Source organism: Sinocyclocheilus anshuiensis, unplaced genomic scaffold (genome assembly GCF_001515605.1).
Source record: "Sinocyclocheilus anshuiensis isolate Anshui unplaced genomic scaffold, SAMN03320099.WGS_v1.1 scaffold2031, whole genome shotgun sequence".
NCBI classification, from domain to species: domain Eukaryota; kingdom Metazoa; phylum Chordata; class Actinopteri; order Cypriniformes; family Cyprinidae; genus Sinocyclocheilus; species Sinocyclocheilus anshuiensis.
Genome location: NW_015549686.1, coordinates 85,899 through 98,710, shown reverse-complemented (window position 1 = coordinate 98,710; position 12,812 = coordinate 85,899). Strand labels below are relative to the sequence as shown.

At 36.3% G+C, this 12,812-nt stretch overlaps 2 protein-coding genes across 3 annotated transcripts in view; both read right to left on the bottom strand.

Moving 5' to 3' along the window:
- Positions 1 to 345, bottom strand: part of LOC107660459 (fructose-bisphosphate aldolase A-like) — a 2,724-nt gene extending 2,379 nt beyond the window's left edge. The window contains exon 1 of the mRNA XM_016449764.1: positions 340 to 345. Coding sequence (XP_016305250.1) covers positions 340 to 345 — 6 coding nt within the window. The remainder of the gene's footprint in view (positions 1 to 339) is intronic.
- Positions 346 to 1,262: 917 nt separating this feature from the next.
- On the bottom strand, positions 1,263 to 9,341 carry LOC107660454 (fructose-bisphosphate aldolase A). Of its 2 annotated transcripts, none has more exons than XM_016449757.1 (7): positions 9,188 to 9,341; positions 5,192 to 5,308; positions 4,825 to 5,091; positions 4,574 to 4,734; positions 2,840 to 3,098; positions 1,795 to 1,994; positions 1,263 to 1,667 (listed from the first exon to the last, which is right to left on the bottom strand). In XM_016449757.1, exons 1-7 carry the CDS (start codon positions 9,324 to 9,326, stop codon positions 1,572 to 1,574), a joined length of 1,239 nt encoding a protein of 412 aa, XP_016305243.1. In that variant the 5' UTR covers positions 9,327 to 9,341; the 3' UTR covers positions 1,263 to 1,571. The 2 variants fall into 2 exon arrangements, with proteins under 2 accessions (XP_016305243.1, XP_016305244.1); XM_016449758.1 differs by having other exon boundaries at positions 1,264 to 1,667; positions 5,192 to 5,303; positions 9,188 to 9,260.
- Between the last annotated feature and the right edge of the window lie 3,471 nt (positions 9,342 to 12,812).

Below are 12,812 nucleotides of genomic sequence, written 5' to 3'. Positions count from 1 at the left end.
ACCAAAAAAAAAAAAAAAAAAAAAGTAAAAAAACACATCTGATGCACATTATTTATTCATAATTTTGTAGAAGTAGAGTTACAAATATTTTGCAAGATGGGAATTCATAATTACGACTTCCCAACTTGTAAATACAAACCTCAAAAAATGTAGAAGTGAAAGCTCAGGTCTCGCAAAGCCTGTCAAGAAATGTTTGACAACAAAACTAGGACCATTAAGGTTTTTTTTTTTTTTTTTGCAACTGGATTATTTCCATGACCCTAAACACATTTTAGCCCCCAGACCTCATCACAAAAATGTGCTGTGATATTTTAACTTTTAACATTTTAAATGAAATACCCTCATTACCACAATACAGTATTTTTTTTTTTAAAGATTTTTAAAGTCAAGCATTAAAAGGCAGGAGAACACATACTAGATAGATGTGTACATATTTTTTAAATAATATATAATTTTGTCGGCTCTGATAACCTTGTGGTTAGTGCGTTGACATATGTGACCCTGGAGCACAAAAGCAGTCTTAAGTCGCTGGGGTATATTTGTAGCAATAGCCAAAAATACATTGTATGGGTCAAAATGATTGATTTTTATTTTATGCCAAAAATCATTAGGATATTAAGTAAAGATCATGTTCCATGAAGATATTTTGTAAATTTCCAACCGTAAATATATTAAAACTTAATTTTTGATTAGTAATATGCATTGCTAAGAACTTAATTTGGACAAATTTAAAGATGATTTTCTCAATATTTAGATTTTTTTGCACCCTCAGATTCCAGATTTTCAAATAGTTGTATCTCAGCCAAATATTGTCCTATCCTAACAAACCATACATCAATGGAAAGCTTTCAGATGATGTATAAATCTCGAAAAATGGACCCTTATGACTGGTTTTGTGGTCCAGGGTCACATATAATGCCTCGAGGTCTTTTGCCGATCCCACTTCCCTCTCTCCACCCAACCTTTCCTGTCAGCTCTCTACTGGCCTCTCCCATTAAAGGCATAAAAAGTCCATAAATATTTCTTTAAAAAAATAAAATGCTATATGGTTTTTATTTTAATATTTCATTTTTTTTGGAGTCAAATGTGACATTCTCCGGAAAGGTTTTGTAAAAATCATTAAAACTGCCATTAAGATGCTAACAGATAGCTTTCTTCTGTTATATGACCTTTTCTGGGCAGTTTTATAATAATTAGATTAGTGATTCTGAGATCTGAAACAGCTCAAGTGCATAATGTAATCAGATAATTATTAAAACCATTAAATTTAAAATCAATCAGGGGTTTGGTTCATTGGTTCTTTATTCCTTTGCAAAACATCTAGTGAAAAAGAAAACAGATGCAAAAATAGAACAGATCAGTAGAATGACAGCATGAAACAGGCGCAGACTGGATAATTTTATCCGACTGGTCAGTTCCAATGATACTTATTTTCTTTGACATCGTCAAATGACAGTGAAAAAATGACTACAGGAGTAACAGTGAGTCTAGATCACAGACATGATGTGTCACACTGTGTACATGAGTGAACAGCCGGATGAGTCAGCGGAAGTATGGTCACTTGTGTTTCTTCAATAAGCATGGTTGGCCACAAACAGAGACTCTCCCGCCGCTGCTGCGGTGTCTCCTTTGGAGACATATTTACCAGCGGCTGCTGCGCTGTTGTTCTGTAGAGGAAATTGACACATGAGATTAGTGAAATACAGGAACAGTGAGATCATGGATGTCAAAAATGTTTGCACAGACGCATCGGCCGAATAATTAACGTTTCATTGTGTAAGGTTGTTTATGTACTATGGCTCTCTTGACAAATTCCTCCTGGCAGGCCTTGCCATTCTCCTTCTTGCCCCCCCAGGCTTTCAGTGCGGAGGCTTGCAGGGCACGACCGTAAGAGAAGGTGAGGGCCCAGGGTTTGCTTAGGGGACACTGGTTAATGGCGCTCAGATTGATTGAGGCCTCCTCCTCACTCTGGCCTCCGGACAGGAAGGTAATGCCTTTTAGAGCAGAAGATGGTAGACATTGGAGTTGTGATCTTTGAATCGATCAAACGTTGAACTACATGATGTGTCAATGCAATGTGTAAAAAAATCTATATTTTTTTTACATATTTATGAGATATACTAGAAGACTTGTTTGTTATAAAAATGTCAAATTGTCACTGAGCGGTCATCGGATTTTAGATTAGTTAGAAATTTCCATTTTTAATATTTATTTATCTGTATAAATGTTCTTTTCACCTCATTTTGTTGTGTATGCCCTAAAGAGGATATTTTCTGATTTTCAAAAAAAAACAAAAAAAAACTATTTGTTCTGGATGTCAGGATTTGCAATTTCAAATAGTTCATTTATATGTTTGCTATAATGAGTTAAAAAAAAAAAATGAAGTGTTCGTGCTTGAATTAATATTGTTGGTTTACTTGGATATTTAAATGATCTCAACAAATTTTAAGTTGTTATTACTTACTGCAGCAGCATGTTTACAGTGCATAATATCAATATTAATATACATATCGCTGAATCAAATCACAATCGTATCGTGCCATGTTTTGACGTTTCTACAAATATTGTATGGCTGTCTAGGAGAATCAATGTCAGGCTGTATCGTCATAAAACGTATGATTTATATGTGTAATTTATAGTCAAATTCAATTCAGTTTGCACAGAGATTTTTATACAAAAAAAATTGGCATTGTGGGAGTAACACACAAACGAAGATAATCACTGCGTTACATTCTGAAGGTCTTATCACTACAACCCTTCAATATTGTGGCCATGATTATTCCGAAGTGCCATTCGAAGGGGGATTTAGCAGAATGAAGAAATAGTGAATCTGACTCACCGGGAACGGCAGGGGGAACAGTGCGACGCAGGGCGGTGACAGTTGCCATGGCAATTTCTTGAGGGGCGTACTTGTGGGAGCAAGAGTGACCGGCGGTCACCATGTTGGGTTTTAGAAGGGTTCCTTCCAGGTACACGTGGTGGTCTGACAGAGCCTTGTACACAGCTGCCAGGACCTTCTCCGTCACATACTGGCACCTCTTCAGATCATGGTCACCATCAGGCAGGATCTCAGGCTCCACAATGGGCACGATGCCATGCTGAGAAAGACAACAGCAACCAATATATGTGAATTGTGACACCTTGCGTATGTGAATACTTTAAGTCAGGTCACAGACAGCAGGGAAAAAAACAAAAAGTATAAATGCAACACAATACAAATATAGCCATGCAAAAAAAGAAATGGTAAAAACGTTCAATATATTTTCTTGTTTACGTCAACAAATGCATCACAAACAAATTACATCACATATTAACTATAATTATTAAAGGTGCATTCAATAGTAAGTTTAACACATTAAGAAGCAAATTATGTTTTTGTGAATAGTATATGCTCAAATGAGATGAAGAATGCATTCATAATAGTTTATGAATGCCCCATTTATTGTATTTCGCCATGTTTAAATGACACACCCCGTGGTTTTTTGCCAATGCTCTGAGAGAATCCTCGCACTCATTGGCTGCCGCCTCTGTGGATACACTAGTGGCATAGTGTTGTTTGCACAAGTCTTTTTTTGCACAAGTCAAAAACCCCCTCGAGCGAGTGTACAAACATTTTTGCAAATTAAGTTTCTGATGCGTTACTTAAAAATGCAGAAACATCTCTAAATCTCAGTATTATCAATGTAATTTACATAAAATTACACTGATACTTGTTACATTAAGCTGAGATAAGCAATGGCAACCATTAAGAAAGTCTTTGTTTCTTCTCTCTAAAATTTCACATCTAGGCTGAATCATGTCTATAGATGGCAATGTAGCGTTAAACACCACTGTGTTAATGGTATTTAGAGTACATGAAGAACAACGATGCTAGCGCTAACTAGTGAACTACTCAATGCACTTTTAAATCATAACATAACATACATAAACAATTTTGGTATTTAGTTTTCATTGGACGTCACACTCTTATACCCATCTGCAGGGCAAAACAAGGCTTTCCAATTATTTTTTACCAGGTTTGTACTAATATGCTAAATTATTGAAAGATCAAATTCAGTTTGTCACCTTATTGATGATGCATACTATATACAGGCAATGAGCCCAGAATTTGAACACAACACGCTGAATTGAACGTTAAGCATTTTCCCATTGAAAACATTACAAAGAAAAATGTTGTATTCATATTCTGGGCCCATTTCATCATGTGTATGTAGTATGCATGCATTATATATTGAATTTGATCTTTTAATATCACTGTATTAAAAAATTAAGTCACATTAAGTGTTTTTCACATTAAGCATTTTAGACTGTCCCGCTGTTTTTAGTGATTTAAATACTGGGGAGGCTGATGTATATGGATCGCAAATGGCCATAACTTCACAAATCTTTGCTTTTCTTCTTTTGAGAAGGGATTTGAATAATCAAGACTTGAAACAGATGGAAAATGTACTGCACAGCTGCAGTTTTATGGATGTTTTGCGCACCAGTCCTGTGACTCAAAACTATGAATTGTGTTCATAGTGTTATGTCACCACTGGATGTCCAAAGCAAAGCAGGTTGTAAAGTGTCTCACCATCTGGCAGATGCTGGCGTAGCGGGCGAGTACATTGGCATTCTCAATAATAGCAAGATTGGATGGAGTAGTGGGGGTGATCTTCAACACGCAGCGCCATTTAGCAAAGTCAGCGCCGTCTTTTTTATACTGAGCGCAGCGCTCATACAGCCCATCCAGACCTGAGATGGACATACATGAACATTTGTGAAAAGAGAGAATAACATTCATAAATTAAAGTTAAAAAGGATATGAAGAAATGTCATCTATACCCTGTGTGGTTGTCTCTCCGTTGGTGCCGGCCAGAGGTACCACACCCTTGTCCACCTTGATTCCTACCACCATGCCTCTCTCCTTAATCAGCTGAGGGAAAGGCTTGCCATCATCAGTCTTCTGATAGAGAGTCTCATGGAAAAGGATGACTCCACCGATGCAGGGCAGGATGCAGTCGTCAGCGGTGAAAAGCAACTGACGGTACAACCTTCTGTTCTCCTCAGTGTTCTCAGCATTGATGCTCTGGAAGCGCTTTGCTACGCTGCCTAGAGTGACCACATGGTAAAAAGAAAGCCAGTGAATAAGGGCGGAATTGTCTATTTGGGTGAATTTTAATTTTTGAAGCAAGTGAGTGTTTACGTGTACCTGTGGATTCATCAGCTGCAAGAATTCCCTTTCCGGGAGCAACAATTCTCTGAGCAATATCGCTCAGCTCTTTCTTCTGATCAGGGCTTAGGAATGGATATGCATGAGGCATCTTTACTGGAAAGAGGAAAGTGAAATCAGGAACAAAGCAGATGGAAGCCAACTAAAAAGTAATGCGGTACTGTCACAGTTTGGTTTTGGGTTTTGTGTTCATGTCTTTTATTTTGTATTCTCACTGTCATGTTACCTGCTTCCAGTTTGTCATATAATTCCCTTGCCCTCATGTATCTCGCCATGTGCTCTCCTTGTGTATGTGTCTTGCTCTGATTGGTTGTTCTTAGTCATGTGTTTCTCAGTACTGTTTTGTCATTGGTTGATCATCTTTATTGTTCACAGGTGTTCCTTGTTTAGTCATTAGTCTTGTGTATAAATAGCCCTCATGTTTCATTGTCTTGTCTAGCTTTGTCTCCTGTACTGCTGTTTGTTGCGTTTCGTGTCATGTACAGTCATTGCTTACTTTGTGTTTTATTCAAGTTGGGATCTAACAAATAGTGATGGGCAGAACGAGGCTTCATGAATCACTGAAACAGTTGAAGCAAATGTGCCGAATTGTATTGAAGCTTCGAAATAATCAGACACCTGTCTCCATTGTGACACCTAGTGGTCTCTTGCACGTGTTACTCTGCCTTGACAAAGATTTACGAATGATAACCTACATGTTGTTTGTCAAACAATAAAGTGTGTCCACATCATTGTAAGAGTAATTAATTTTTTTCTTTTTTAATAGTTGTATTTTTTTAAATAATGTGTTGAGTTTTTATCATGTGTCTGAGAACTACATGAGCTTGGTTTTGCAACCTTTAAGCTCCTCATTGTGAATAATTATCGGTTATTTTGGTCGTAAGAAATGAACATTAATAAAAGTTGTATATCTCACTTGTATATCATTGCTCTTTTGTTGATTTTGATTGCTTCCATTGTCCTCATTTGTAAGTCGCTTTGGATAAAAGCGTCTGCTAAATGACTAAATGTAAATGTAAAAGAAATCAAGCCACAATGTGTCACATTTGTTACATTGTAAGATTTTTATTTTGCCGCCTGTCAGTCGAAACACCTGTGAACCGCACCGAAGCTTCATTTAGCCGTTGTCACGTGACATGGGTGTTTTGAATCACACTTCGGAGCAGTGTTTCGAAACAGCTACGCTTCGGGATCTCAACACTGCGCCGAAATGTCAGTTTCGCGTCAGCCATCCCTACTAATAAACTGCACATGGGTTCAGTTCAACTCGTTACAGAAAGCTAGACCTTCAACATTGAACCAAGCAGTTGCCTTGCTACGTTTACGCCAAGGGAATCACATGACAAAAAATAAGCAGGTAACATGATAGTGTTAAAATAAAAGACATGAACACCAAACCCAAAACCAACTGTGACAGGTACACTGATGGTATCAGATGATGTTATCGTGGTACTTAAAGTACTAATTTCTTTGAAACAGATGCTTGTTTCCAAACAGGTTTCCCGATTACTTCACCAATTGGTTGGCCACTGCTCGGTCAAACAAATAATTCTGCCCCAAATTTGCTCCACTGGTTTAGTCAGAGTTGGGCTGGAAAATGAGCCTATCAATAGAGTGCTGCAAGGATTATATTTTGGAGGTAAACCCATGTGTTAGCATCGTCCAAGTTTCTTCGCAAAAAGCCAATAGTATTTTCCCATTGGCTTTTGGATTATTGCCGAAAATAAGCTCGGTGACCAACAAAAGTTTATGATTCTTCTTTCATGTTTTGTTCATCATGATGGTCTTCAAAAATAAATGACAACTTTCGAAGCATATATACAATCTCCAGAAGTAAAATAAAAAAAGAGCTAAAGTTAGGCAATAAACAAAAGACACCACGGTTTCATGACTTCAGTGTCACACCTGTAAGCTTCCGAAAATTCTTTCAGTCTTTATTTAAAATCTACATGTTGGAAAGTGAGAGTTAAAATAGTTTGCAAAAGCACAAGCAGAGCTGGCCCAAGCCATAAGTGAACAAAGCGGCTGCTTGGGGCTCCCAATAGTACATGAAATGACAGCTTGACTTTTTATTATTATTATTTTTTTTTATGATATATTATGGCAATTGTCATTTTACAAAAAACACAATATTAAATAATAAAATAATCTATACATATCATCTTATGTCCATAGCGATGCATCATGCAGGCACAATTGCCCTGTATTAAAGATGTACTGTATCACTTTGATTTAGTTTTTCCTTTTTTATTCAAAATATGCACAAACTTATGAACTATATGATACAGCCTGATTGTCAAATATGTGTTTTGTCGTTTTAACAACTTAATTGAATATGTTAGTTGATCTAGTAGTATAATGCGTGTTGGACGCATAATTTGTTTCCCTAGTACTTAATTGAATGTCTCTTTAAATGTCTGAATCCTAAAATAAACTTTCTGCAGTTGGAAACACTGAACAGTTGTGATAAATGAAAAGCACTGAGCGTGTCTTGCACTGGCTCAGCACTAGCCCAAGTTAATTAGCATAGCCTAGATATCATCTTGTTTTAGGAAAGTTCATGTTTGATTAAACATCTGTAAATAGCCTTGACATCTTAATATATTATATATAATGTATACATAACAAAATAAATAAAAATAAGCTTCTATAAGCTTATATTCCAATATCATTATGCCTCAATTAGCTATAGATTAAGAATTGTTCCTGCAGTACTCTATGGCTGATTTATAGTTGACTTTAAGCTGGGGTAGGAGAAACTATTTTAATGGTGAAAATATTACACTCATGAAATGTAATGATTAGAATACCATGGTATGTCAAAGAAAAACAAACAAGCATGGAAATGTGGTGTAGGAGATATGAAGAGTGAAAATCATACTACATTGTACTCTTAGTTGTTACAGGAAGTACTTTAATTTCCTTTTTGGATTAAAATATCTGCTAAATAATTGATGACTCAAGCGGGATGTTGTGATGGGGAAATGTTTTGATGAACTTTATTCTAATCTAAATACAGAGAGGGATTTTTTTCACCCATATTTAAAAAAAACTGTCTGCTATCGTCAGACTTGCTTGCCCTGAAAGATAAGGTCCTCCTTTCTTTCTTTTTTTTAGAGAACTTCTGCTTTTCTTTATTAGTGTATTAGTGAGAAATGTACTGTGACAATATGCTTAACTCCTGCTCTTCACATTTATTTTTTATTTCCTCAAAATGACTGCCACTTACTCCCGCTTTCTGTCCCCCTCAAGAGCTCTGTAAGCGTAAAGCCTTGCTTGATGAGGCCTACTCTCATTGTTGACATTTATGTGAAGAATGTAGGACAAGCTCTTTTCCTCTCACCCCCTTCATCCACCACATAGCTGAATCTACCTTTGCCCTTTTTGACACTACTGCCTAAGAGTTCAGACTATATATAAACTAGCATCTAACAGCTGCACTGGTGTTGACGTGCTGTTCTTGCACAAGGTTATATATATATTGCCATTTTTATCATTCAACATGTCGATCATGTTTGATCCAGTGGTGTCAGTATGGGTAGTGAGTGACCATACTGGTATGCTGCGAGATTCAAATTGTAAAAGTTATATATTTAACTAAAATTATTTGAAAAATTAATATTGTTTAATTGCTTTAAAACATTAAGCAGATCTTGCTCCTAACAGCCAAATACACATAAGAAGCCTTTAGATATATTCAGCCTTTTGCAATATCTAACACCACCAGTAAAATCAGTATCAGTGTGTGATAACAATCAGTCCATCAGGTTTGGCACTTTGTTGCAGTTCTGAGTTTTGTAATCAGGAAGGAACTCTTGCTTCCTCCTCCTCTTTTTTAAGTGTTTTGCTCTGATAAAGCTATACAGCCACACTGTGCTATTTGTATTGTTATCTTAGCACTGTGATACTGTAGCCTTTTAATATCAATGTCCAGTTAAAACAGAATTCAAATGCATTTTAAAACAATTTTCTTACCTTTCTTGCTGAAAGGAGCACAGACAAAATGAAGCAACCCTTGAAGCGAGGGAGAGTGAAAGAGAAGGGGGAAGAAGAAAAGATCTGCCACAGACCAAGACAGCTGCCTGGCAGATTGGCCACTGTATTTATCCAGCATTATGACCCCTCACATTCAGCTGCCCTGCTAAAATTAGCTCTATCCTGACACTGGATAAGGGTGGCAACATTCCCAAACACACAAGAGAGCCAGGGCGACCGATAGAAGAGAGTGTGTGGAGTCAAAAGCTTTACAGTTGAGTGAGCTCTTGTGCAAATATGTTAAAAGCTGCATGGAGATGTCTAAAGAGGGAGAAATGCAAAGAAGTTGGCTAATATAAACAAGTGTCAGAATCTACAGCACGCACTGTTGTTGGAAATTTCATCTGACAATAGCACTCTGACCCTTGACCTTTTGGTGGCTTTTGAACAGTCACAGGGTTGGCTGAGCCTATAGCTGAAGCCTTGGGTCTTTTATTAATAGACCTGGTTTTATTGTTTATAATGGAAAAAATGTTTTATATGTGAATGTATTAAATGTCCTATTAGAGGAATTAGGCAATATATTTATGGCAGACAGTGAAGGCATGTCAGAAGGGGTGGTTTAGGAGGTTTAGGTTTTAGGGTGTTTGTTAAAGGGGCCCTATTATGCTTTTTCACTTTTTCAACTTTAGTTAGTCTGTTAAAATGTTGCTGTTTGAGCATAAAAAGATCTGCAAATTTACAAAGCTCAAAGTCCACTTTAAAAGGAGATATTTTATTTAACAGAAATCACTTTTCAAAAACTACAATGAACGACTTGTTTGGACTACAACGCATATTTTTCCGGGATTTGTGATATCACAAATATCGACAAATGGGACGAGACCTGGTTGAGCTGCACTAGAGAAGGCAACGAGTGTTATCACTATGTCGGAGACACGCTAGCTTTCCCAAGGCAGATGAACTTAGAGTGGTTACAATCATCCGGGTGTAAATCACACTCAAATTGATTTGATTTTGACGCAATATTTACACTGAAGCTCGCAGGCGGCTATGGTAAGGGACAGCTGGCCCAGCTAACCAATCACAGCACATTTCGTATTTCAGAAGGCGGGCCTTCATTTGATACAGGAACTATTTCAACCGTTCATGCCAGACTGGGGAGAGAGGTGTTGTAATAATGTAAAATATGTGAAAAATAATGTGTTTTTCGAACAACCTAGTATGAGAGCCTGTTCTAGTACACCCCCTAAATAAATAAAAAAAGAAAAATCGCAATTCCATTTGGTCCAACTAGTGTCACAGCAAATTACACAGCACCTTTAAGATGAGTTTGTATTGGCAGTTACTTAGGACAAACTGTACAAAAAAGATACTTAAAACATTCTTCTTGGAACATAAACACTATATCTGAAATATTTTTTTTCATGTTTCAGAAATCTCACCATAGCCACATTTTCCCAGTGAGTTTAGGATGGTATTTGTCCTGGGATAATATTAATATGTAGGTGTAAGTAAGGGTAATTTTGACTCTTGTATGATGCATTTATCAAATTTATTGATAAAATGATTATAATAAGTATGTTTCACATATCTCAACATTGACATTGAGCCACTGAGGCTTTTTTTTCTGCTCATTGGGAGTTTTAAAGCTGAATAATAAATACAGAATATAAGGTAAGTGTCTACAAAAGAGGAGCATAAAGAACCACCTTACAACATGCAATTTTACTCAATGACAATTAAGCTTTCAGTTATAAATATTTATTTCAGTTATTTTAGGTAATAAATATTTACAGATGGTAATAGCTGTATTTACAGCAAAATGGAGACACTGTTACATTTTCTCTGAAATGAACAATTGTCTAAATGTTTTGCAATGTGATATTAAGTGATTACCATTATAAGCTTTCTGGATGTTATGTATAAGAGCACATGCGTGCGTCCATGTATTGATTTAAACTTTAAGATTAAACCAGGGCCATTTCCAAACTGTGATAGAAAAAAATGTGAACGATTAAGTGTTTGACACTGTGAGCAGAATGAAAAAAGAAAGACAGGAAGACATAAAGAAAGAGACACATAGAAGACAGAAAGTGTGAAAGAAAAATTCAAAGCCGTCCTCTTTTGCAACCTTAAAAATTGCAACACCTCATCTGATATATTTACACACACATGGTTTAACACAATAAAGGGTGCACCCCTTTTACGGTAATCTCTTTTAAGATTCAAAGGTCAATAAACTCCTGCTATGTGAGTGAGAAGTCGCGTTTTTATTTTCACCAAGAAACTTTGATCAAACAGATGTATATATATGTATGTATGTATGTATATATATATATATATATCTTCTCATCTTTGCAGATGGTCTGACTTGGCACATAGGTCATTTTCTGTAAACCACCAAAGACTTTCCACGCTGCTATGGCTTTGTTCCTCAGTGTCAGTGACCACACAATTATTTTTAAACTTTGAACGTTTACAAGATTTGATGTCTTAGGGCACAAAATCATTATTCATAGTTAAGAATAATGAGTTATAATAAAGGTTTACTTATTTCTTGAGAAATTGGCATTATTATTATTATTATTATTATTAATTGTGTTTAGGAGGTTAAGATAAATGAAACAAACTAATTCTGTCATGAACATACAGAAAGCTAAAAAGGGCTGTGGGCCAAGTGCTCACCAATCAAGATAGATCAACAAATTCAAAAAAGAATAATAAAAAAAAAGAATAAAAAAATTCCAATGTAAATATACATTTTTAAGTTAAAGGATGTGTTTATTTATTTACTTAATTTATTTACACACATACCAGAATGCAATCCAAAAATGTCTGAAAATGTATGCATATTATGCATACAATTTAAGGAATAGAAATGAAAATACACAGAAAGAGGAATTGGCCTAGTAGTTTTTATTTATAATTAGAGACAAAGTCTCACTTTACACTTTGCTCAACTACATGCCATGATGTTGTAACGAATCAGTCCACTGAAGGCGAGCGAGAACCCAAGTGCAGTTTTATTTACAAGTGTGATCCAAACAATATACACAATATACTTGACGAGGCATGAACAGACTTGACTAGGCATGAACAGATTTGACAAGGCACTTGACATGAACAGACTTGACTTGACGAGGCATGAACAGACTTGACTTGACGAGGCATGAACAGACTTGATGTGGCATGAACAGACTACACTCACCGACAGCGGGTTACAACATCAATACACGACAAAAGAGACAATGGCAATATGATGGCTAGTTATAGCAGACAAGGAGGGTCACATGACATGAACAAACCAATGGGAAACAAGACACATGACTAGGACTACCAATCAGAACATGACACATACACAAGGCAGAGATACATGAGGGCAAGGGAAGCATGACACTAACAGGGTGAAATAATACAAAATAAAACATGAAAACAATAACATTAAACAAAACCCAAACACCACATTCAGGGCTCTACGCTTACTTTTCTTTTTACTTAAAGATAACTTAAAAAATTTAGGAGCACGTTCAAAATTTTAGGAGCACCATCTAAACAATTATCCAAAATGTTATCAAAAAGTAGCCTTCCCATTACGAGGTGATATTTGACTCCTCTAACTTTA